Source organism: Lissotriton helveticus, chromosome 12, assembly GCF_964261635.1.
Source record: "Lissotriton helveticus chromosome 12, aLisHel1.1, whole genome shotgun sequence".
In the NCBI taxonomy this organism is placed as follows: domain Eukaryota; kingdom Metazoa; phylum Chordata; class Amphibia; order Caudata; family Salamandridae; genus Lissotriton; species Lissotriton helveticus.
Window position 1 is genome coordinate 554,053,072 of NC_136073.1, and position 24,299 is coordinate 554,077,370.

Here is a 24,299-nt window from a genome sequence, read left to right on the forward strand (position 1 = left end):
TTTACACTTGTAATCAGGGCCTACTGTTTAAATTTAAAAACATCTTCAAGCGCAAATAAAACCTCAATGCTCCTCTGTACATTTAGAATAAAACACTACCAAAAGTAACTTACTTAGTGAAGGGAGCAGACATCACATTTAACAAGACTTGCCTTCCAGCAACTGCAAAAGGTCAATTTGTCGGTTTTAATTCCGGTTTACGGTCTAGTCTGCCTCATTAAATTTAGTGTATCAAAAATGATGCGCATTTATATCACACTGTGCCACTTCACTATCTTTCCCTGCATTAAGTGGAGCGGCCATTGTGCCATAGGCCCTACTGAAAAGACGGTAATGGGTCCCTGCTGTTTAAACTGTGAAATACAGCAATAACCAGGGTTCAGTGGCTCCTCAGACCCATGGTCAGCGGTGTCACTGCACCTGCTGCACAAAAGCAATCTAAATCCCTGCCTGCAATACATAAATGGAGCATGCACGGCTCCCGGCCTTATACGTCTTCACAGTAAGCGGCAAGAACTGCTGATAGAAAAAAAAACGATAAACTACAGGCTTAACACGTCGGAAATCAGCCAGCGGGGCACGTTGACTGCGCATTTTCCACCACAATGCTTACACACCGCTTTTTTTGTACTATCCAAAGGAGACCAGCGCTCTGATTCTGAGCCATGAGCAGAACAATACCCTTGTTATCTATCAATATTACCTGAGTTTATCACAATCTAAACAGAACGACTTAAAACCGCTTCTGTGATATGAAGACTGTTTGATCAAATAGTTTGGCCTAAAACAAGCGTTGGCAAAGCCAATAGGTTTGGCCTGGGCTTGGCAAACTGGTGTGATGGTTAATTATTCTTTTTTTACCTCAAGCATATATAAATAACAAGCATTTACAACGCAACGGTTTCGCCTTTGTAAAAGTTAGAGCTATTGGCATTGTAAATGACAAATTTTGTATTTATGTGTTGGTTTTGAAAACAGATAAATAAATGTCATTGTCATTTACAATGCCAATAGCTGAATCTCTCACATTTGCACACACACACAGAGCACAAACACACACACAGAGCCACACACACACACACAGACAAACAGAGCCACACAGACAGATCCACACACACACACAGAGCCACCCACAGAGTCATTCACATAGAGCCACTGTTGTATTGCAGAATAACAACATAAGATGCTCTCGCGCTGGGCTGCCGATGACTCCTGTCAGCTCACTGGCTCTGCCTCACTCGCGCTGGCTCTTATGACGTGGTACAAGTACAACTCGCTCGCTCTCCTTCACTCGCGTAATGGCACCAACGGAACTAACTGAATACGAGGTAATTTTAAACCATAACAGTCTTTCTCTTCAAGCGATACACAGAATTGGCAAAATTAAATCTCACCATGGGTATGTAGTTGTCGCAGAGAAATTCCTCGTTCCGTTCTGTTATGCCTTGCGAATTTCCTAGGTGGGTTAAGTTAAACAAAACTCAAACTGCTTTAAAAATTTCCAATTCGAGATGTCTTCAAACGATCCCAATCCATCGTCGCCATATTTATGTTGTATTGCAGAATAACAACATAAGAAGCAGGAGTTTAGTTGAGTGATTTATTTAGAGATAAATCTATAAGGTAATTAACCCACAAGATAAGCTAAGGATGAGCGATGCTGTCGTGTCCAGGTAACAGATAAAAGTGACACGACAGCAGAACTCAGGCATAGAACATGGAACAAAAGATACGTCATACAAAGAATACAGCATGTGTCATAGAACAAGTCAATTAAAGATACAGATACAACAGCCACCCACACACACAGAGCCACCTACACAGAGCCACCCTCACACACACAGAGCCACCCTCACACACACAGAGTGGGGGGGACGGACACCTGCACAACGAAGTAGAGCGGGGCGGGGGCGGACACCAGCACAACCAGAGCGGGGGTGGGGGGAGACGGACACCAGCACAACCAGGAAGAGCGGGGGTGGAGGGGATGGACACCAGCACAACCAGGAAGAGCGGGGTGGGGGGTGACGGACACCAGCACAACGAAGAAGAGCGGGGGTGGGGGGTGACTGACACCAGTACAACCAGGAAGAGCGGGGGTGGGGGGGGGGGACAGACACCAGCACAACTAGGAAGAGCGGGGTGGGGGGTGACGGACACGAGCACAACCAGGAAGAGCGGGGGTGGGGGGGACGGACACGAGCACAACTAGGAAGAGCGAGGGTGGGGGGATGGACACCAGCACAACCAGGAAGAGCGGGGGTGGGGGGTGACGGACACCAGCACAACGAAGAAGAGCGGGGGTGGGGTCTCGCCTTTGAAAAAGTTAGAGCTATTGGCATTGTAAATGACAACATTTTTATTTATGTGTTGGTTTTGAAAATAGATAAATAAATGGCACTGTCATTTACAATGCCAATAGCTTAATCTCTCGCAAATGCCACACACAAACACACAGACCCACACAGAGTCCCACACACATACATACCCACAGAGCCACACACACAGAGCCACACACACACACAGAGCCACACACTTCCAGTAGTTGGTGGGCAGCATGGAGCAGACCAGCACCCAGCCCGACAGGGCCAGCAGGAAGGCCACGATCTCCCCGCCATGCTAGCCATGGTCATCGGCGAGGGTCACAGGGCACAGGTGTCAGAGCTGAGGGCACGGGTGAGGGCAGAGGGGTAAGAGCTGAGGGCAGAGGGGTGAGAGCTGAGGGCAGAGGGGTGAGAGCTGAGGGCAGAGGGGTGAGAGCTGAGGGCAGAGGGGTGAGAGCTGAGGGCAGAGGTGTGAGAGCTGAGGGCACAGGTGAGAGCTGAGGGCACAGGGGTAAGAGCTGAGGGCACAGAAGTAAGAGCTGAGGGCACAGGGGTAAGAGCTGAGGGCACAGGGGTAAGAGCTGAGGGCACAAGAGTAAGAGCTGAGGGCACAGGAGTCAGTGAGGGCACAGGTGAGGGCAGAGGGCAGCGTGGTGAGGGCTGGAGGCCTGGGTTGAGGTCAGAGGGCACAGGTGCCAGAAGTGAGGGCCTAGGAAGAGCTGAGGGCAGAGGGGTAAGAGCTGAGGGCAGAGGGGTAAGAGCTGAGAGTACAGGGGTAAGAAGTGAGTGAGGGCCCGGGGTGAGATCAGATGGCAGAGGATTCAGAGCTGAGGGCACCTGCGAGGGCAGAGAGCAACGCGGCAAGGGAAGAAATCCCTTATTGAGATCAGAGGGTGGTACGGGGCAAGAGTTGATGACCAAGGGGTAAGAGCGCTATGTCGGTGCCGGGCACCGGTCAGAGCTGAGGGCACAAGAGGGGTGGAGCAGATGGACGCGGGGGGCTCAACATAGCTGAAAGTCCTGGTCGGAGCTAAAAGTAGCCCCACAAGGACAGCTTAGACACAGGGCACTGCAACACGCTGCTACTGCACTCTCTGCTCTCATTGACTGAACAACATCTACTCTGCAAATACTCTTCTTGCATGATGTTGCATCTACTTTCTCCGCACCTGTTGCCCAGCACATCCCCTGCTCCCCTTTGCTTTCGATGAGCATCTGCTCTTCGTCTGCGGTGCCTACTGCCCCATTAATCCATTCCAAATATGAAATATTCCCGTCTGTGCAGCCTGCCCCTTTAGAATGGTTCGCTACATTAAATGCACCTGTCCTAGAAGCCCTCAAGCCCCCACCGCTTCGTGGCACTCTACACTCTGTCTCTTGTATCAACCGGTGGTGCACTTTGTCCATAGAGCCTACTGTTCAGTGAACCAAATAACTACCTTCTGTGGGCACAGGCCCAGTAACACATTGTTCACTGAGGCAAACACGTCTCTAACCCCTGTATGGTGGTGGTGGTGGCACGTTCGTCACTGTCCTGTACCGATGACCATCCCTCACCCCATGAGACAGTGACCACTGTCCTGGTTTGTCAGTGCCCGCTGCCCCTGTGTATACTCTCCCGGTATATGTTGCTCCCTGTAGCGCTGTACACACACTCGCCTACCTCTTCCTAATACTCCAGTGTAACCCTGTCCTGGTACGTCACTTTAGTGAACTCTCTGCCCGAACTCATCTGACAGCGGCTCCTTACTGTAGTGAGGGGGGGGCGTCCGTGTGGCTGTGCCCCCTGCTACTTCCCGTCTGTGCAGCCGCGGCCGGTCTCAGGTCCCTTCCGTCCGGCTCCCACCAGAGTCCAGAGAGATGCGGGTGACGTCAGTGGCATGAAGCTCCAGAGAGGGCGGGGCTAGGAAGCCTGGGAGCGCCGGTGAGGGCGGGGCCTGCAGACATCTGAGCACCCAGGGGGCAGGGCCTCCTGGAAAAGCGTTCATCGGGCGGCCTGCTTAGAATCACCTATATCAGTATCTCATACACCACAATGTCACATTGGTCACGGATGTCAGCCCTTTCATTGCCCATCACCTCCATCACAACCTGCTCATCAAAGTAAACCCTCCACATTGTCACTAGTGATAGCTCTTGAAACCGATACCACAGAGCAGGCATCCCCCCAAGGTACATCGGTGTGTAGCAGGCCAGCTCCGCCGAGGCCGGGAAGTACAGACTACACAACCACACAATGCTCGACCTCTCTAACGAATGCCAGAGGAAGTCCCAATCGTGAGCCGTATGTGCCGCGGTGCCACATGCTACGAAATGAGAATTAAATCTGGCTTGTAAGGTACGGGGGCACAGCTGTGGAATGGCAATGACAAAGCAAGTTATTACGTTTTCCTTGCATAGTCTGCAGACAATGCCCTCTTTCTTCACATGCCCCCGCCGAAGGAATACAGCCAAAAAGTGTGCCCATAATCTTGCCAACGACACTCTGCCAAGAACCCTGTCCCCTGCCAAGGCTGGCTGAGAAATCCCGCAGACTGTCTGGGCCGACAGAGGGAGGTGGCCTCCAATGTGAGGCAAAGGACACAGAACAGGAGCCTGCAGGAGAACAGCTTCCCAGCTTCCCTCCTAATGAGGGAATCCACAAGTCCTGCCACCAACTAAAGAGGGTGAAGCACCGCGCTCAAGACGGGGAAAGCTGCAGCGCAAGGCTTCATGGAAAACGAGGATGTAGCGCAACGACCCGAGCTGCCGACTTTGGAACTAGGGAACCAGGTGCAAGTCTCGGCGTTAGCTCAACATCCTGTGATTCAGGGCAAATCAATAATCTCACCGTGCGTACAAAAATTATATATATATGTCCTAATATAACCAATACTCATGAAAAGCGCACGGTCTTCCGGTCGAGTTCACGCTATATATAAAAAAGAAATGTAAACACGAGACCCGCCATTTTTTAGCTGTCCCACACACTTCCGAACATGAACACCATAGCACGAATACCATAGCATGAGCACCGTAAGTGACATCACGCCCATCTGACCACTCATTAACTCACACGGTTGAGGGACGGACAGCGGGATACAACCATGCGGGACCAGGACGATCTTAGCAATGAGGAAAAACATCCATGTTAAAAAAAAAAAAGTACACGCCCACAGTGGCCCACGTCTTCATGACGGCAAAAAGGGGCGGGGCTTGGAACAAATCACCGGAACGCCCACGAATCTGCTCAGAGATTGAGTGACACCTCTCTCTTCCAATGGCTAGCCTCCATTTATGGAGCTAGCCAATGGAAGAGAGAGGCGGATGAAAGCCCCTTACTGAAAAACAAAACATTTCGCCTGCGCGATACTGCTTGCGCAGTAAACGCCAGGTGAAACCTAAAAAGAAGGGAAAAAAGAAAACGTGCACCACACTAAACCTGATGACCATGTAGATGCCGTAAAAAATGTTAAGATTAAAATTAGGGCTCCTAGTTTTATGTTTTTTTTTTACATTTCAGTCTGTATTTATCCATATTTATTTTTTGTCAACTTTATCTGTATTTATCCATATTTAATATGGGTTTTGTGACAAAAGTAAGGCTGAAACTTGTATATTTCCACATTTATTGTAACCACTAAATATGCAGTCATGCTTGAATGCTTCAGTGATATGAACACCCGCAGAAGATAAATAAATGCACTTATATGAAAATATGCATACTTTAGCATCATCCTTGTGCATATCTACTGTTGTTCAAGCCTCTTTATTAAAAATCGTTTAACCCTATCAATCCACACAGTTATTGGCCTGGCAGTCATGGCAAAGTGTATTTAGAATCACTCAAAAAGCACCCAATTTCCGTTTTTATCCACATTTAAAAATAAATAAAGCCAAGAAAATAAATTATTTTCTGCCTGTATTTATATGTAAAATTCAGTAAAAACGGAAAACAGGGAGCCTTAATTAAAATTAATTAGACCAATCAATCAATCATATCATTTGTAAAGCGCACTACACACCCGTGAGGGTCTCAAGGCGCTGGGGTGGGGAATGCTGCTACTGCTCAAAAAGCCAGGTCTGGAGGAGTTTTCTGAAGGCCAGCAGGTGTTGGGTCTGCCGTAGGTGGATGGGGAGGGTGTTCCAGGTCTTGGCGGCGAGGCGGGAGAACGATCTGCCGCCTGAGGTCGCTCTTCGGAAGCGGGGGACTGTAGCGAGGGCGAGGTCGGCGGATCGGAGTTGGCGGGTGGGGGTGTAGAAGCGGAGTCGTCTGTTGAGGTACGTTGGTCCGGTGTTGTGGAGTGCCGTGTGTGCGTGGGTGAGGAGCTTGAACGTTATCCTCTTGTTGACCGGGAACCAGTGCAGGTCTCTCAAGCGGGGTGTGATGTGGCTGCGGCGAGGGATGTCGAGGTTCAGGCGTGCCGAGGCGTTCTGGATGCGTTGGAGTCGTCTCAGGAGTTTGGCTGAGGCTCCTGCATAGAGGGCGTTTCCATAGTCCAACCTGCTGCTGACAAGGGCCTGGGTGACTGTTCTTCTTGTTTCAGTGGGGATCCACTTGTAGATCCTACGGAGCATGCGGAGGGTGTTGAAGCAGGAGGAGGAGACGGCGTTGACCTGTTTAGTCATGGAGAGGGTGGAGTCGAGAATGACCCCTAGGTTGCGTGCATGGTCGGTGGGCGTTGGAGCGGTTCCCAGTGCGGTCGGCCACCAGGAGTCATTGCATATAGTTGAAAAGAACTTCACGGCCTCGTCAGGGCTAGTAAGCACTATATAAATGCAATTCCAATACAGTAAAAGAACTGTGGGTTTGCTTCCTAACAGGTGAGTGTCCTTAGAACATGTGTGGAAATCCTTTTTAGTTTTTGTGCACATCACAGGATGATATTATTCTTATTAGCACAAACAAAAGGCAGCATTGGGTTTGAATTAATGTAACCTGAAGATATAGTTTAAATACACCAGAGACCAGTGGACAGAGAGAGATGAACCAAAGACCCTCTAAGTACATGCATGCATTTTTATTTGTCATTCTTTTCAATCACAAAAGTCTTGCCAAGCTTTTAAAGGTGTCTTTAGGCCAGAACTGAAAAGCTCCCACAATGCCCTAGGCTTGTCAGAATCCAAACAAAGTTTACTGAAAAACTACTTAAGGACAATTTTGTAAAGACTGCTTTGTCAATTAATTTGGTCTAATAAAACGACCCACATGACATTTCAGAGCCCCATGATTGAATCTTACAATGCACATTCTTTCACATAGAAACCCTGAGAACAGACCCATTAAGTCATTTAGAATATAAATTGCTCTGCCCAGAAAAATACCAGCCCAGCTCCCACAAATATTCTTTTTCAGAAATGTAAAGGTTGGTATATATTATGTTCACGTAACCACGGCCCCACACTCTGAAAGGAAAGAGAAGGCACGCAGAGCCGGGCCCCTTTAGAGCCTGCCTGCATACATTTAAAGGTCGCTATTTCAGGCACTTAGTCATGAATTCACTTTAGTCCAAATACATGCTAATTAGCCCGACTGCGCCGATAAGCGCTCGCGCTGGCGGGATTTATTGTACTGCTTCCTAGCTGAGAAAGCTCTTCGCTTCCAGCGCTCCCACACGGTAGTTATGAAAGTGGTGTTCAGGCTCTGCTTCTGGGAGCCGAATCTCAGCCTCCCACACACCTTTTTTTTCGCCCCTAGAAATGTGTAGAGGAAAGTGTTCTAAACACAGTCTAGTCAGTCTTTGTCGGGTCAACTTTTAAATTGTGGCATCTTTGAAGCGCTTTATGCCCCTAAAACAGGCTCCGAGGCGGTTTAAGGTTGAGGTGGTCGCGTTGTAAGCTGCTCATTTTGTTGTACATTGGAGGAGGAGTGTGTGTTTACTGTGGGGCCTTTATGTTGTATATTGGGAGCCATGCATTAGATATTCATAGCAGCGGCCCGGGCCGGTCGGAGCGGTAGGGCGGGGGGTGGTTGAATTACGACAGACGAGGGAAAAGTAATTATTTATTTAAATTTTCTCTCGTGGTCGTCTGTCGAATCCTCCCCAGCCCGGCCTCACCACTTTTACCTGCACAGGCCGCTACTGGATGTTCAGTCGTGTTACAGCTTACGCGTAGTCAGAGACTGATTGGCTATTAGAGACATCAGGAAACCTCCTGGTGAGCTAGAGGTGGATTTTAGTAAGGCATTGAGGCTCTGGTCGCTTCCTTCACCCACTCCCGGTCCAGGGGCTTGTATTGTGTATCATGCAATATGAGGGCTGCTGCACTGGCAGGACCGGATTTGGACGAAAAATAGGCCTGAGCACCAAAATAAAAGTGGCCCCCATTAGCGAACCAGATAGGTAAAAAACTGGCCAACATTTACAAATCAAGACCGTTTTTAATTTTTAAAGACATGCTGTGTAGATTTTCTGCAGGGTATGAGGGACTGCATGCATTCGAGTAACCTGCAGGCAATGCTGTGATATTATAAGGAAAATCAACCTTAAAAACCAGCCCACCCAGCCATAACCGGGCCCACAAACTGCTAAAAACCGGCAGACAAACTGATCAAAATAACTGGCCCACCCAGTGATCTGTCAGACCAGCTCATCATGCACAGCCTGATTGCCCTATGAACCCCAGACTGCCAGACTGTTTTGACACAAAGTAGGTTGCAAGTAAGGGTGGGCGGAATTTGCGTTGTCGCGAACATGTGGAATTGCTTGTTCAGCCCGTTCGCAATGCTTTTTTCCTGTTTGCGAATGCGGTTTGCATGCTCGGGGGAAATATCTTGCGAGCATGCATTTTGAAAGCGCGAACAAGCAAAAAATTCTCTGCGGAACACGAAATTACCCAAATTCCGCGAATTACCATCATTATCCCTTTAAAAGTTCAGAGAATGAAAATATAGCAAATCAAGTATTAAAAGTCAAATGTGAAATATCTGGACTGCATACTATAAGCTTGCACAACATCCATAAAGATTAAATTGCGAAAAGCGGCAATATCCATATAAGGTCATTATGACAATAGAAGGCAGATGCAAAAAAGAATGGACTAAATAAATCCTCTCCGACTTAAAAAAGCATTAATGTGGTAACACACTGAGATGATTCCTAATACTTTCTAAATGAAATCTGTCTCTTCCTATTCCCAAAAATGTTTGCAGAATACTACGTCCACTTTATATTTCTTCTTATTACCTCTAGATCAATTCCTTCAATACACGATCTGGTATAATACATTCATTAAAATGAATACTAAAACTATCTTTTCTGTTATCAATTGATACATAACCCCTCACCTTTCTCTTTTTCACAGGCTCAATCCATCTTTCAATTTCCTCAGTCATATCAACACAAATTTCAGTCACTGATCTCTCTATCTCTACTACATACCTTTCACTTTATTTGTTACCCATTTCCCCTCTTCCTGTTTCACCTATATCAACATTACTGCTAACTGCTCCTACTGCTTCTCGTATATATATCCACTTTACCTCTCCCCCTGTTGACACAAATCAACCCTAGAATTACAATGGGAAGCAGATCTTAACAACTCCTTTCCTATTCCCTTGTGGAACAAACTATGTCTTAAAATTTGCAAGACATCACATGCTGCCAACACCACTCCAACACTCTTTTTTATTTATAATCGCCTTCTAATCACTCCTACTTCTTTACACAAGTTTGATAGCCCCACTTCATCGTCTTGCCGGTCCTGTTCTGCATCAATTTCTGATATGAAACATATTTTATTTGAATGTCCCATCACCTATCAATTTTGGTTATAAGTATGGAAACAAATTAACTATTTTTCATACACAATGTAGATTTATCAGTTGCTGTGATTTTTCAACAGATTACTCAAAATTGGAAGAATGCTCTACATATTTCCTTTCAAGCATTGTGGTATGATATTTGTTATAATATAAACTAGCTAGAATGTATACAGTCCCAATGTCTCTAACTCAAACGAAATTCTTTATGATCTCCAGTAACCATTTCTCTAGATTCCTTAGTTTTAAAGACTTTCGTACATCAACCCTTAACTGATAAAGTATCTAAACCTCCTTGAATGTGGTATTTTTCCTATTAGAGCTTCCATTCTAATAGTAATATGTTTTTTTGTTTCTCTGATATGTATTCTATGACTTTTGTAATTCCACTACTGTTTAAAATTGTGCTAATTTCATTACATGAGAAGTGCTTTTATTTTTGCTCTTTCTATTTTCTTTCTCCCCCACGTATCCTGTTTTCTACATATAATTGCAAATCTTTCCTTGTTCTATTTCATTATTATTCAAATGTTTTCAGTACATTGTTGTTATATTATATTGTGAACCTGCTGTTATTTCCTTTTTTCCTACTTAATGAACTTTACTTTCAAAACTTAAAAAAGTAATCTCTCTCATGGTTCAACTATCAAAACTAAATGTGGCTTGGTCTCAGATGTGGATTGGCGAATTATGCAATCCAGCATAGAAGGGGAAGACCACCTCATCCATCTCCTTCGGGCTCCACCAACAGACTCCTCTAGAATCCCTTACCTACATTCTCAGATCATGCACAAATAATTCCACACAAGAGGATACCACACTTATGCACCTTGCAATAGCATTCTTTGAAGGCTATTAAGTGGAAACATCCTCTTTTTGATAATCCTAAACTGAATGGAACAATTAGGTCTCCACATGTTGAGCTCATCCATTAATCAGGTGGCCATAACACTCATGCCATAGGGTTTCGAGTGAGGTTAATGTAAAATAACCACGCCACAACTGTGAGCTAAACCCCAGGCTCTATAACTATTTTTTAATTTTGCATGAGGTGCACACACTGCTGTTATTCATTGGTGGTACCTTTATACAATGTTATCATTTTCTCTTCTGTACTTTATTTTTCTATTGTTGGATCATGTTGCACTTAGACCACTGCTTGAAAACCACCAAAAATGGCACTTTAACGGGAAACTCTCCTTGACGTGCCCAGGCTGTGAAACGTTGGTACAATATTTGCTCAATAATAAAATAAAAGTAGAAATGCAAATGGTTGTAATGCGGAGTCAAACTATAAACCACCAGAAGTTAAATCCAGTGGGTAGCCTAAAGGCTGTGAGAAACAGCAAATACCCCACAAGTTGATAGCTCAGTTTAAAGTTTTCTACATATGAATTAATGTGAGTTACTCACTGCAGGTACTCAGTGCTTTATTTGTTAAAAACAACAAGTGTGTAGGGGCCCAAAGATTTCTTAAAAGCCTCCCGCTGGCACTGCCAATCGCCAAGGTTGTGAACATCAGCACTGCCTAATCCCTATTTCAACTCATCCCTCTTTCTTCTACCGCCCTATGCTTGATGTCTCTTTACTTTACTTTTGCAGGATCATTTCTAACCCTGCTTTCTACCTTCGTTTGTAACATCTTTCTCCGTCTCCTTTCTCCCTTTCTTTTCTTGGTATAGAATCAACCTTTAATGGCAAAAAATGGTCCCAGTTAGGGTATTATAAGCCCAGGTCCAAGTATCATTACTACTCTATTTCGAAAGCCAACAATTCTATCTTGAGTTTGTCCCGACCAAAGAAAATAGGTGCCACTAGAGCTATTTTAAATTTTTTTAACCTACAGTGCCTTCCAGTAGCCACATACGGGGCTGAGGTCTGGGGATTGGGAAAAAGCCCTGGCATCCAGCGTGAAGAAGCCCGATTCTGTAGGAAAATCCTGGGTGCCCCAATTTCCTCTTCTGAATTTATTTGTCATGAGGAACTTAACCTCCCCCACGTATGTGACTTTATTAGATCTAGCCCAGTTCTCTTCTGGTTAAGGATCTGGAGAAACGACTCAGCTACCCTAACTCAAAATATAATAAAAGACTGTCTTAAATGTGATCATGGCATGTCAATCCCCTGGCTCGCGGATGTCTTAAAAACACTGCGCGATGTGAACAGGGAAGATCTTTTTTCTGATCCCTGTAAGATTGAACCTAAAAATAAAATCGAGGTCAGACAAGCACTGTATGCACTTTATAGTTCAGATCGGATGGAAAGAGAAGCACTCAAATCTACTGTTGTGATTTATCAGAAAAATGATCTAAGCAGGAGTAATCTTGCACAATACCTCACCTTACCTATGACGAACTGGGAGAGATCGCTGCTGTTCCGGCTAAGGGCAGGTTCAATAAAATTCTTGCTGGGATTTCCCCTGGGCTTTCAGCATACAAAAGTTTACAAGCCATGCCCATGTGATGGTATTAGTAAACAGAATGATTTGCACTTTCTATTCTTCTGTAAATTTTATCTAAAATATATTAATTGGTTTTTAACTCCGTATTTTAGGCGACACAGACCCCTTTCGTTAGGGGAATCTTATGCAATGTTATTGTCCCTGGCTACAGATGAATTAATTTTCCGCACTAGCACTTTTTTGAGAATTATAACATGTGCACGCAAAACGATGGAAAGCCCTTGAAAATTGTCTTATGAGAAAGGCTTCAGTTGTTTAACAATGTATGAATTTTTATGCTTGTTTTTGTTGTGTAAATGCATGTTTTATTGTGGTACTTTTATGAATTTTATGAAATTCGAATAAAGGTCTTTTGAACTTGAACTTGAACTACTACTCTATTTCATAATCTCTTGAATTAGGGGTCAACGTCTTACTGAGGAATCTAATGTTGCACTGTTCACACACAACCAACATTTCATACCTGAGGCCATGTTACAGAGAGTGCCTAGGGTGCAATGGGCATGCGCCACCATTGTTAATGCTCCTATGGGGCATTTTGGTATTACAAATCAGGCCACAAACACTTGTGCATTCCTTTCTGTAAAATCTATCAAGCCAGTACAAATAAAACTACAGCATGATCATGGGGGTGGTGAGGGTTTCACCTTATTTGCATGAAGCTATGACCACAGGCAAACGAGGGAACCCTTTGCACGTACTTCATATCACAGATAGGAGAACAGTGGCAAAGAAGCTCAGGAGCCAGACTGACTCTGCCCAACACAGAGGCAGTGCACAATCTGTATGCCCTGCAAGGACACAATGGGGGTCTCATGTTCCCTCCAGGTATCAGCTGCAGGTAGGTGGCAGCCAATCACTGCAATGACCTGTGGGGGTATCCCTGCCTCCCTTTCAAACTGAGGCTGTCTCTCTGCTTCGAAGAGCTAATCGGCCTTTCACCAAGATGCTGTTGTGAGTGTTTGCACTGGTTTTTGAGGCACAAACTGAGTCAGTGGGCTCTACGTACTATTTTTATTTATTTTTTTTTGAAATTTGTTTTATTGTTGCATCAAAGTATACGGTACATCGTGAATAAGCCGCTGACGTGGCCTCAACATTCAGCCATGCGTGCAACGTGTTTTTCGTTTAAACAACTGGTACAAATATCCATTCCCTCCAAAAATCAGTACATACCATGCAACCATGTGTGTAGGTCAGAAGACCATGAACTTGTAGAGCAAGGAGGACAGTGCATGTTAACAGGAGTATAATGTCCCGTCTCAAAGGGCGGTGGAGCGGGGCCTGTATAGTCCATGTAATGGTGGTACCAGAAAACGGGGGGGGACAAAACCGTGGGGGGGAAGCGTGTAGGCGCTAGTGTGGTGGAAATATCGGCGGTGGGCGTCGGGGGGGGGGGCGGGGGGAAACGAGCCCAAGGGGCTATTCAGCTCGCATTCCAGGAGGGTGGGAAGTCAATCAGGATGCAGGGGGTATCCGGAACCTGCCTCAGGGAGGGGAACAACAGCTAGGCGTAAACGGTCTTCTCGGGTCGGGGGGGGAGAAGGAGTAGGGGGGTCACCCATTCGCGTGGATTGTCGAAAACTGTAGAGAAGCATGGCCCATTCCATGGAAATGGGAAATTTTCGCGCACCCCTGGCTTCTTCCTCTCTAAGAGCATCTTCCTCCGCCGCCGCCCATTTACTGACCGCCCCCGTCCATGCTGCTATAGGGGGACCTTCCGGGGATCGCCAGCGCATGGCTATGCATCTATTCGCCAGCAGGAGCGCTAAGGACACGAAGCGCCTATGCACTGGGGCTTGCTTAGGGACATGGAGGATACCTAACTCACTGGATTCCCAGGTGGATAGTGTAGTAAGACCTGTCAGGTCAGACAGCGTGTTGTGTACCGCTTGCCAAAAGGAGTGAAGGTCTGGACAGCTCCAGAACATGTGGCGAAAGTCTGAGGCAGGGGAGCAGCATCTGGGGCATAAGAATGGTGTGGAGGGATAGAACTTCTGTAAGCGCGCTGGGGTGAGGTACGCCCTGTGGAGGATATAGTATTGGATGTTCTTGAAGCGGGCATTCCTAGAGACGCGTTTAGGGGCCTCAAGCGCTTTAGTCCATTCCGAGTCATGTAGTGCGCGACCTATGTCCTCCTCCCATGTAGCCCGCAAGGTTGTCAGAGGTGCTTGTGAAAGTTCCCGAATGGATTTATACAGCCAGGTAACTAAGTGGCGTCCCACCCCCATACGCAGGACAGCGTGTATTACTGGATGCGTGTCTGGCTCGCCAGTGTAGAGGTTAAAATGGGGTCGGTATCCGGCAATCAGCTGTCGATACCTGAGGAATTGGCCCGGGGGGAGACCGTATTCAGCGGTCAAGCGGTCAAGTGATTTTAAGTGGCCTTCCTCAAATAATGATTCCAGATCCGTGATGCCGCAGTGCGACCATTCGGTGAAGAATGGCGCCGTAAAGTAGGAGTCTTGCCTGGGGCTGCCTATCAATGGTAGCAACGGGGAATACGGAGGCCTATTAGGGGACAACCGGTGGATCCGCATCATGCACCGGCGCGCTATCGCCACCTGGAGGGGGTACGTACGTCGTGGCTTGGTTCCCGGGAGAAGAAGACGGGTGAGTTCCGGGGTTGCGATTCTGCCCGTCGAGGTGACAGTCTCCTGAGGGTAACGATCCGCCGTCCAGTATGACAGCCATTGGAGTTGTGCCGCAAGGAAATATGACTCGAAGGACGGAGCTCCGAGCCCTCCCAGTGTCGTAGGAAGTTGAAGGGTTTTCAGGGCGACCCTATGGCGGCCCTCGCCCCAGATAAGGGTCCCTAGGAGGGAGTCTACATCGCGGAAGAAGGATCTGGGCGGTATTACCGGCAAATTCGTGAAGTGGTAAAGGAGTCGGGGAAGCATAATCATTTTGGCTAGAGCTATTCTTCCTATCGGGCCAGTGGGAGCTTATTCCAAAAAGCGACCGCCGGGCGTAGACTGGCAAGTGCCTTACGGTGATTCCCCTCGAAAAGGTCAGCTGGGGAATGATACAAGCGGACACCAAGGTAACGGGGGGCTTCCGCGGACCATGAGAGGGTGTGCGCTCCGAGCCCGACCTCCCGGGGGGGTAGGTTCGGGTGTAAGGGGTAAACTGTGGACTTGTCCCAGTTCACCTGCAGTCCCGAGGCCTCTGCGAAGTCCGCTAGCGCCGTTCCTATAGGGGTCATGTCCGTTTCGATGTCTCGGACGTAAATGAGAAGATCATCCGCGTACATGGATACGCAATGCGTACTGTCTGCAAGTGGAATGCCCCATTCCATCCCTTCCCGACGGAGCCGAACCGCCAGCGGTTCGACTGCTAGCGCAAATAAGAGAGGCGACAGGGGGCACCCTTGTCGCGTACCTCGCCGAACTGCGAACGCCGGTGATATGCGTTTCCCGATACGTACCCGCGTGGTCAAGTCGGTATACAAGAGGCGTGTGTACGCCATGAGTGTTGGGCCGATATTCAGGCGTTGCAAGATCGAGAAGAGATAGGGCCAGGTGAGGGTGTCAAACGCCTTCTCCAGGTCCATAATGAGGCAGGCGGCGCGGGGAAATCTGTCACGTATCTGGTCTTGAACGTGGAAGATTCGGCGGAGGTTCTGGGAGGTGTTCCTTCCCGGAACAAAGCCGCATTGGTCTGGGTGGACCAGCGGGCGTATGATCTGCGCATAACGGTCAGCCAGAATTTTCCCCAGGATTTTACAGTCGGCCGACAGGAGCGTGATGGGGCGATACGACCCCATGTGGAGTGGGTCTCTGTAGGGTTTGGGAAAGGTGACAATCACGGATTCCCGCAGTGACTGGGGTAATCTCCCTAGATGAAGAGACGTCTCGAGCACCTGTGATAAATGGGGGACTATTAGAGGCGAGAAAGTCGAGTAGTATTCCAGCGGGAAACCGTCCAGTCCCGGCGCTTTATTCCGGGACATGGCGCGAATTGCCTGGGTAATGTCAGAGGGTTTTATCCTGGCGTCGAGGGCGCGCTTGTCTATGTCCGAGATTTTGGGCAGCGTCAGTGGGTCTAAAAAGCGGTCCACAGAGAATGGGGAGGATTGGGTCGGGGTCCCGTACACTTGCGTGTAGTGGCGCTGGAACGCTAGGAGGATCTCGGCCTGCGAGCGTACCAATACACCATCCGGGTTGATAATATCCGTGATCGGCTTGATTTCGGTGTCCTGTTTCGCCATCCAGGCTAGTAGCGTTCCAGTCTTGTCTCTGTCCTTATGAACCCTAGAGGCTTAAGCCCTAAAATTGTATCTGCGGAGGTCAGCGCAGGCAGTCTGATACTCCGTCTTCGTCTTGGCCATGAGTACAGCGTGTTCCTCCGAGTCGTCAAGCCGTTTAGTAAGCGCGGCCAGAGATTGTTCCGAGGTTTGGAGCGCCCGTTCCAAGGTGCGACGCACTCCCACCACCTGCTTGATGCATTCCCCTCGCGCCACCACCTTAAACGCATCCCATTCAACCAGTACCGACGATGCCGTGTTAGTGTTGTGCGCAAAATAATCGCGGATACTGGATTCGTGTGCGTCTCTGAATACTGGATCTGAAAGGCAGTCCCTAGGGAGGTGCCAGGTGGGGACAGGTGGGTGCGGGGGGCGCCAGGTTAGACGGATGATATGAGCGTCATGATCCGAGAGGATCCGACCTAGGTAATCCATGGAAGTGATCTTAGGGAGGATAGGTGCAGAGCAGAGGAAACGGTCCAGGCGGACCCTAAGGTTATGTGGGATCGAGTGAAAGGAATAAATGCGAGCCAGTGGGTGTAGGTGTCGCCATGCATCAGTGAGTGCCCAGTGCGTGGTCCATGCCCTGAAGAGTTCTGCCTGTCGGGGAGCCGGGGAGTGTGCGGGGGGAGAATGTGAGCGGTCCAGGGTGGGGTCCAGCGTGCAGTTATAGTCACCTCCCAATACTCACGGGACTGCAGTGAACTGGGCCAGAACGCCCGTGAGGTGATCCCAGAATTTATCCTGATCTATATTGGGGGCGTAAATGCTGCCAAGGAGTATACCCTGTCCATCAAGTATTCCCTCTAGGAGCGCATACCTGCCCTCTCTATCTATCACCCGTCGGAGCTCTCGGAAGGGAGTACCTGGCCTAACCCAAATTAACGCGCCGCGCGCAAACGCTGAATAGTGTGTGGCACAGAAGGTCCCTCGCCATTTGAGCTGCAGGCGAGAGAGTTCAGTGGCGTTCATATGCGTCTCTTGCAGGAACGCAATATTGGCTGACATACGCTTAATGTATGAGTAGACAGTGTAGCGTTTGCTGGGCGTGTGCAGGCCTCGCACATTCAGTGTGAGGATATTAATGTCTGACCGTGAGTCTGCCATTCATACGGTGACATGAGTGGGAGAGGGACCCCCTTGAATCCCCAGTCGGCCGCCAGTGTGTATGTGTCTCGAGTATTTCTAATGCGCCATGCTTCCACAATCATGGGGGAGGGACTCAGGGAATTAACCGTAAACAGAACTTTGGGTGGGAAACAGTCCCAATACTGAGGATATTTCACCGGAGGTGGCATATCCAAACAAATGTCCCACTAGGGGAAAAATACAACGGGTATCTGCGGGGGTGGCAGCGTGTGTCGCTGCTGGGCCTGTGCGCGGGTCGGGCTCTGGTAGGATAAGCGTCTATCGCTCGCAAGCGCTCACAATTATTAAACAAAACAGTCTAGGCTCCTAGACATCGCGCAACACAATAGGTCACCATGAAAAGGATATAACAGTGGAAAGTTCTTTCATCATGAAGAGGTGCCAGGTTGAGTGGCCAGGGTAGCGTCCGAGGTTTGTATCATAACAAGGGGGGAGGAGATCGGTCCAATTCCCGACATTGTTCCGTCGCTGTCCCGGTCTTTCTCTGGGGTGAACAGGTGTGGATGACCCTCCAAATCCGACACCATGGGTGACGTGTGTAGTCCAGTCACCGCTCTCAAGGCCTCTCGTCGTTCTTGCATGATTTGCGTAAGATCGGGTGAGCCCGTAGGGGATGATGCTTGGCTTTTGGGGCGGCCTGCTCGAGTGCGGCTCGCACCTCGTCTCCTGGAGCGTCTGAAGTCGTTGTTGCGTGCTCTCTGGGGTCCAGGATTAGGGATTATTGGGCAGTGGAACTCAGTCCATTCCTGTGCTTCCTCCGCCGTGTTGAAAAAGAGGGCTTTCCCCTTGTGCAGTACTTTTAGGCGGGCCGGGAACAGCAGAGAGTATTGAAGGTCATTTGCGCGGAGGCGCCTCTTGACGTCGAGGTAGGTGGAACGCTGGTGTTGGATCTCTCGGGCATAGTCCGGGAACACCATAACGTGTTGGTCTTCCACTTGTAGGGGGCCCGCCGTCCGGGCCGCACGAAGCACCGCATCGCGGTCCCGGAAATGTAAGAATTTAGCCAACATGGGGCGTGGAGGGAGGCCCGGCTTGGGCGCCCGGGCTGGGACCCTATGTGCTCTTTCAATGGAAAAAAAGGCCGACCTTTCCGCCTCCGGTGTGAAAGATTTGGTCCAGAGCTCCATGTACGTAAGAGGGTCCGAGTTCTCAATGCCTTCCGGCAAGCCCAGGACGCGGATGTTACAGCGTCTCGAGCGCCCTTCCAGGTCCACCGTGCGTTCCTCGAGGGCCGCCACGCGGTGCAGGACTTCCTTCAGTTCCGCCTCCTGTGTTTTCATCGCAGGTTGCAGCTCGGTCACAATCCGTTCTCCGTCTTTCACTCTGTCCGCCAATTTGCGGTGGTCGTCGCGGATTAGATTGATGTCCGTCGTCAGGACGCCCAGTCTCTCCTCCATTGATAGGCGGGATAATTCGATTGCCGCCAATACTTGGTCCAATTTTGCCGAGAGTGTGGGGTCGGTTTGCGACGCGTTGGCTTGCGTCCATGTTCTCGTTTGGGGCATCCTCTCGGGGGCCGTCTCGGGGATAGTCATTGTCTGCGTGGGTCTCGTCTTCCCCATGAGTGCAGTTAGAGATGGGGGGGGGCTTGCCCTCCGCGCGTTCCGTAATCCGTAAACCACCTCTCCTCAGTATATCTGGGTGGGCAGTAGCTCAGGGTAAGTCGGGCCCCTAGCCTCTCCCGGTCTCGGGGCGGTCACTGCGTTCCCTCTTTCCAGGGAACCTCTGCTAGAGTAATGCGCGGTAGCGAGGGGGTGACAGCCCAGGTGTCAGGAGATGCACAGCAAATGGTGACTGCTCCCACTGTCCAGGTGTCTCCGGGGACAGGGTGCTTGGCAGCGAGGTCCGATCCCACCCCCTCAGGCGACCCCGGGGGTCGACGAGCAGGTGACCAGGGCCCGGGAGGGAGGAGGGGGTCGATGAGCGACTCCGGTATGGCGTGTGAACGTCCTGGGGTCAGTGGAGCACCGCACTTGCAGGGTGAAGTCCGCATCGATCACGGCGTCTCGGCCTCTGCGGGCGCCATCTTAAAGTCAGGCACTCGGGTCCACTGGGTCACGCAATGCGGCAGAAGCGTTCTGAGCTTCCCCCCCCCCCTGACCAAGGGCCGGCGCCGTCCGCGACCCCTCGGCGGGCCCCAGATGGGGTAGGATGCCGCCGGGTCTCCGGCACCGAGGGTCACAGGAGGAGAAGGGGGGGGGGGGTAGGGGGGTCGTCACTCACCGCCTTCCGATGGGATCGAGGTCGCCTGAAGGACCCAGCGGCATATAGGTGGTACCCCCACCGGCGTCCGTCAGTCAGAGGTAGTGGGCCGATCAGTGCTGGGGTGGGCTCCCAGTCGTGCAGGAGCGCCGGGTTAGTGGATCGTCGGGACGACGGCCGCCATCTTGCGTACCTGGCTGTCACCACAAGAGATCAGTTGGCGTGGTGCAAGGGCTCGTGAGTCGGTCTCTGTGCCCTGCGGTGAAGTTCTGGGGTCGCCAGTCGTCCTCTCTGCCAAATGCTGTCGCCTCGAGGATAGTCCCTCAGTGGTGCCCACCGCTGGTAGAGGGAGCCGCGCCCGCCATTTTAGATACTCGGCGCCCGGCTCCGGCTCCGATGAGGGACGGGACGGTGATCAGCGCTCGTCCGCAGCCCCCGTAGTGTCTTCAGAGGTCGCCCACAGTAGGTAAGTCTCAGTGGAGCAAAATGTGCGGGCTGAGGCTCCCGGCGATCTTAGGAAATGGGCAGGATGCTAGCCCGATCGCGGAGCCTCAGCAGGACACAGCCGCCATCGTGGCCTGCCAAGCCACGCCCCCAGTGGGCTCTACGTACTAAAGGTGTTTTTGATAAAGCAGGCATCTCTCTGAAAATAAGCAGGCACCCTCAGCAGTGTTACTTTTTTCACTGTAGTACAATAAGCACAACTAATAATATGAGATGTAAAATTGTGGACCCTTCTAATTTGAGAACTCTTCACTAGTACCTGGATACCCTCACAGGTGATTAGCTGTGCTCTACAAGTCCATTATCATAATAAAGGTGTTCCCTGCCTCCTCTCAGGAAATCTCGGTGTGACCCATTATGTTGTTGTAGGGCAAACCAACAAATAATGCATCTAGGGAATTAAAAGCAATCCACAAGGAAAGATCGGAAACAGATCATTTCTTCTGAACAATTATTTCAATTTTCTGTAAATAGCCTAATGGCAATACTTTCTACATGTTTTAATAATACCATATAGTAATACTTGGAACTCTTTTAACACTTTTTCCTCAAACTTGCATTCATGAAGTAGTTTCCTATTTATTTTCTGTCCCACAATGAATATACGTACAGTAAATATTAACTTGTCAGGGAAGAAGAATTGTAATGAATGTAACATTGTGTTCCCATGATCAAATGGAAATAATCCAGGCGTATCGCTAAGAGAGAGGCAAGGACCCTCGCCCACTTACCTCACACATCTTTCCATTAATTTCCAGAAATAAGACACAAAAGGGGTCTGATTTGGAGGCGACATCCCGATCCAAAAGGTTTTGACAGGAAACTGAGAGTTCCACCCTGCAGACACATTCCTGGGGACCAGCTTGCCCCGGCGGCTTTGGACTTAGTGTGTAGGCCATCGAATCAGCAAGCAGCAGCTCAAAACAATCTGTGGGATGGAGAATTAGAATATATTAAGCGTACTAGAAATATGAAGATATTAAAGCCCTTTCAACAAATTTAATTTACTCCACTCCTAGACACAATCTTGCAACATAAAATATGTTTTAATTTGTTAATTGAGATCTTAAAATATGACTAATCCAGTAGATTTCAAGTCAACAGCCAAAAACTTCAGAGCTCACAGATGGGCTAATGAATCACCTCCTCCTGTTCCGTTGTTGTGTGAACCGGCACAGTACGGATCTCTCTCCTACTGTGTACTTAATGAAGGACCACTGGTCACTCATGTAATGTGTTGCACCATGAAAAAATACTAGGCAAAATTAGACTACATTGTAAATTCTTCATTGGTCTGAAGGTGCCTACATCAGGAATCGGTTTTATTTCTCTTTATGTTTGAATCAGAAAATTCAGACATAAATTGAAGCCAAGTAGTTATGTGCTCAAATTCCCTAGCAACGACTTGCTTGAGAGAATCTGTGTAACTGTAAAGAGCAATTAAATAAAATCTGATTCATCTCACTAAAGCTTAATATTGACGACAGCAGAGGTGCTCAATATTCTATCACCAGGGTAGGTGTAAGCTATGCCTGATTCTCAATGTGATTACCACCTATATAAATAATTTCCATTTAGGTTAATTATGCGTGCATGTATCTTCTGTTGACTGTTGGAAATCTCACATGACTCATAAGCCAGTGCTTGATTTCCATGAATTAAATCACCTCAAAGATATCCCTGGGTAAATTATATATCTGCTCAGACGCACCACCATGTGAGATGTTCAAATGTATTTCAACGTGCTTCAAAGAACATCTAAGGTTAATGGTACAGATAAGTAATCCATGTATATCATATATGTTTTTCATGAAGGCCAAATTGGCGAATCCAAACATAAAAGTCAGTTTGAGAGAAACCCAAATTTGTGAATAGAAATTACAAAAAGAAAAATGCAGGAAGAGGTAAACAGAATATTAAGAGAGTTCGGCGTCATTGAAGTATGTTTTCCATTTTGATTCTGACCCTAATAAAAAAATCAGGAACATTAGAGGATGGAGAAGTCTGAAGGAGACAGGCAGAATAGATAAGGAAGCAAAAGGTAAAGTGTGGAGGAATGTAAGAGTAAGTGGAAATTAAAGGGGAGGGGGATTGAAAACGTCCCCAAAAGCATGAGTAAAACGTAGGGAGAAGCAGGGCGAAATGCAATGGGGTGTACAGGAGGCAGGAGGAAAATGGGCGAACACCAGACCATAAAAACTAACATGAGGCTGAAGAAGAGGAAGAAAAGAATGAGAAAAGAGGAATAAAGGAAGTAGTGAATTAAGTTTATGGACTGCAGAGGGAAGTTGATAGGTTTCATTTTCCGATGCCCCGCCCACTTACACTTACGTTTATGAGTTAGCATAATGTGTCTAACTAATAATATCCTCATTTATGCATTTACGTTTATATTCTCCATTTCGTTATTCATTATGCGTGTGATATTATTCAGTTCTCTTAGCTTAGCTTGCGTGCCACCATTTTGAAGTGTTTCTCTCTGTGTGCGAGTCGCACTTGCTCACCCCCTCCCGTAGGAATAGGAAAAACCCTGAAGGCAGCAGTTTTCGTTTCTTGGCTAACTGTGATCGAAACTAATAGCAAAACTTCTTATCCGAATTGTTCTCATGCGCTGGAGATGCTGAGGCCTGGGTCCACGGCCTTGGATGCAGATAACCAAAATGTTGCTATTGCAGGTGCAGATGCCTCTTGTGTGAGGCCATTGTTCACCCTCCTCGGGGTCCAGTACTTTTCCAGTATGGGCGTGTTTTTTTTTTTCACAACCAATTTTATTGAGCAAATGAGCACCAAAAATGTGGCGTCTCCACACCCGAAGATCACCACAACAATATCAATATAGCAGTTCCATAAGCAGCAAAATGATAAAACAGGCTCAGAATATGCTCAGTATAGAAACTCCCCAGCAACCCACCCTAACCCACAACTCTGCCAGTATGGGCGTGTTTTACTCTGCTTTACCATGTTATAATGTATTGCTGTGATGAGATGAGTCAGTCCTCTCGGCGCACTCCTAGGGGTGAGGTCGGACAGGGCCCTCCCATATGGGAGTTTGTGGCCTAATAAAATTACCTTGCTTATTCTTCTCCACTGTCCGGCTGACTTATTATTTGGTAATGATAGGTGAGTGCAGTAAGTCACTCAGGTGGATTTGAGCCACGCTTATCAAAGTATAGGAGGAAAGAGAAAAAGCCAACTGGTCTGGTCGGGTCAGATGGCTTAGTTGACCAATGCGTCCACTGTAGGGGCCTGTGTTCGACCTTATGGTCACAGGTTCAAATCCCAGCATCCACTCAGCGTTTCCTCCTTCATAGGTCAATAAAATGAGTAGCATTGAGTTGCGTAACAATAAACATCTGTTATTAAGTGCCAAGATACCCTTGGGCAGTGCTTAATTTGAGCCGGTGGTTTCCGGTGCTCAGCAACGGCACTTAACTATTGGCACCGATGGTGCTGTTTAATTAATTTAGAGATGAGCACTAAAACAGCTGTCTATTCCTTCAATATATATTAGAATTTGCCAATAGCTGCTGCCCAAACCATTCTAACAGCTTTGGGGGACTGGAATAGTCAGAATTATCAGAATTGTAGAGTGTGATGGTTAGTAGTGATGTTGGTACTGTCAGTGGCATCACTGGAAGGGGCAATGGGTGATGCAAGCTGCAGTGGCCCGAC

The 24,299-nt window shown here is 48.3% G+C and overlaps 1 protein-coding gene across 1 annotated transcript in view; it reads right to left on the reverse strand.

Annotated features, from left to right (window-relative positions):
- Nucleotides 1-24,299, reverse strand: part of CPNE2 (copine 2) — a 917,381-nt gene that overhangs the window by 668,103 nt on the left and 224,979 nt on the right. Inside the window, exon 2 of the mRNA XM_078671428.1 lies at nucleotides 21,359-21,555. Within this exon, the coding sequence (XP_078527554.1) occupies nucleotides 21,359-21,526 (168 nt within the window). The 5' untranslated portion in view covers nucleotides 21,527-21,555. The remainder of the gene's footprint in view (nucleotides 1-21,358; nucleotides 21,556-24,299) is intronic.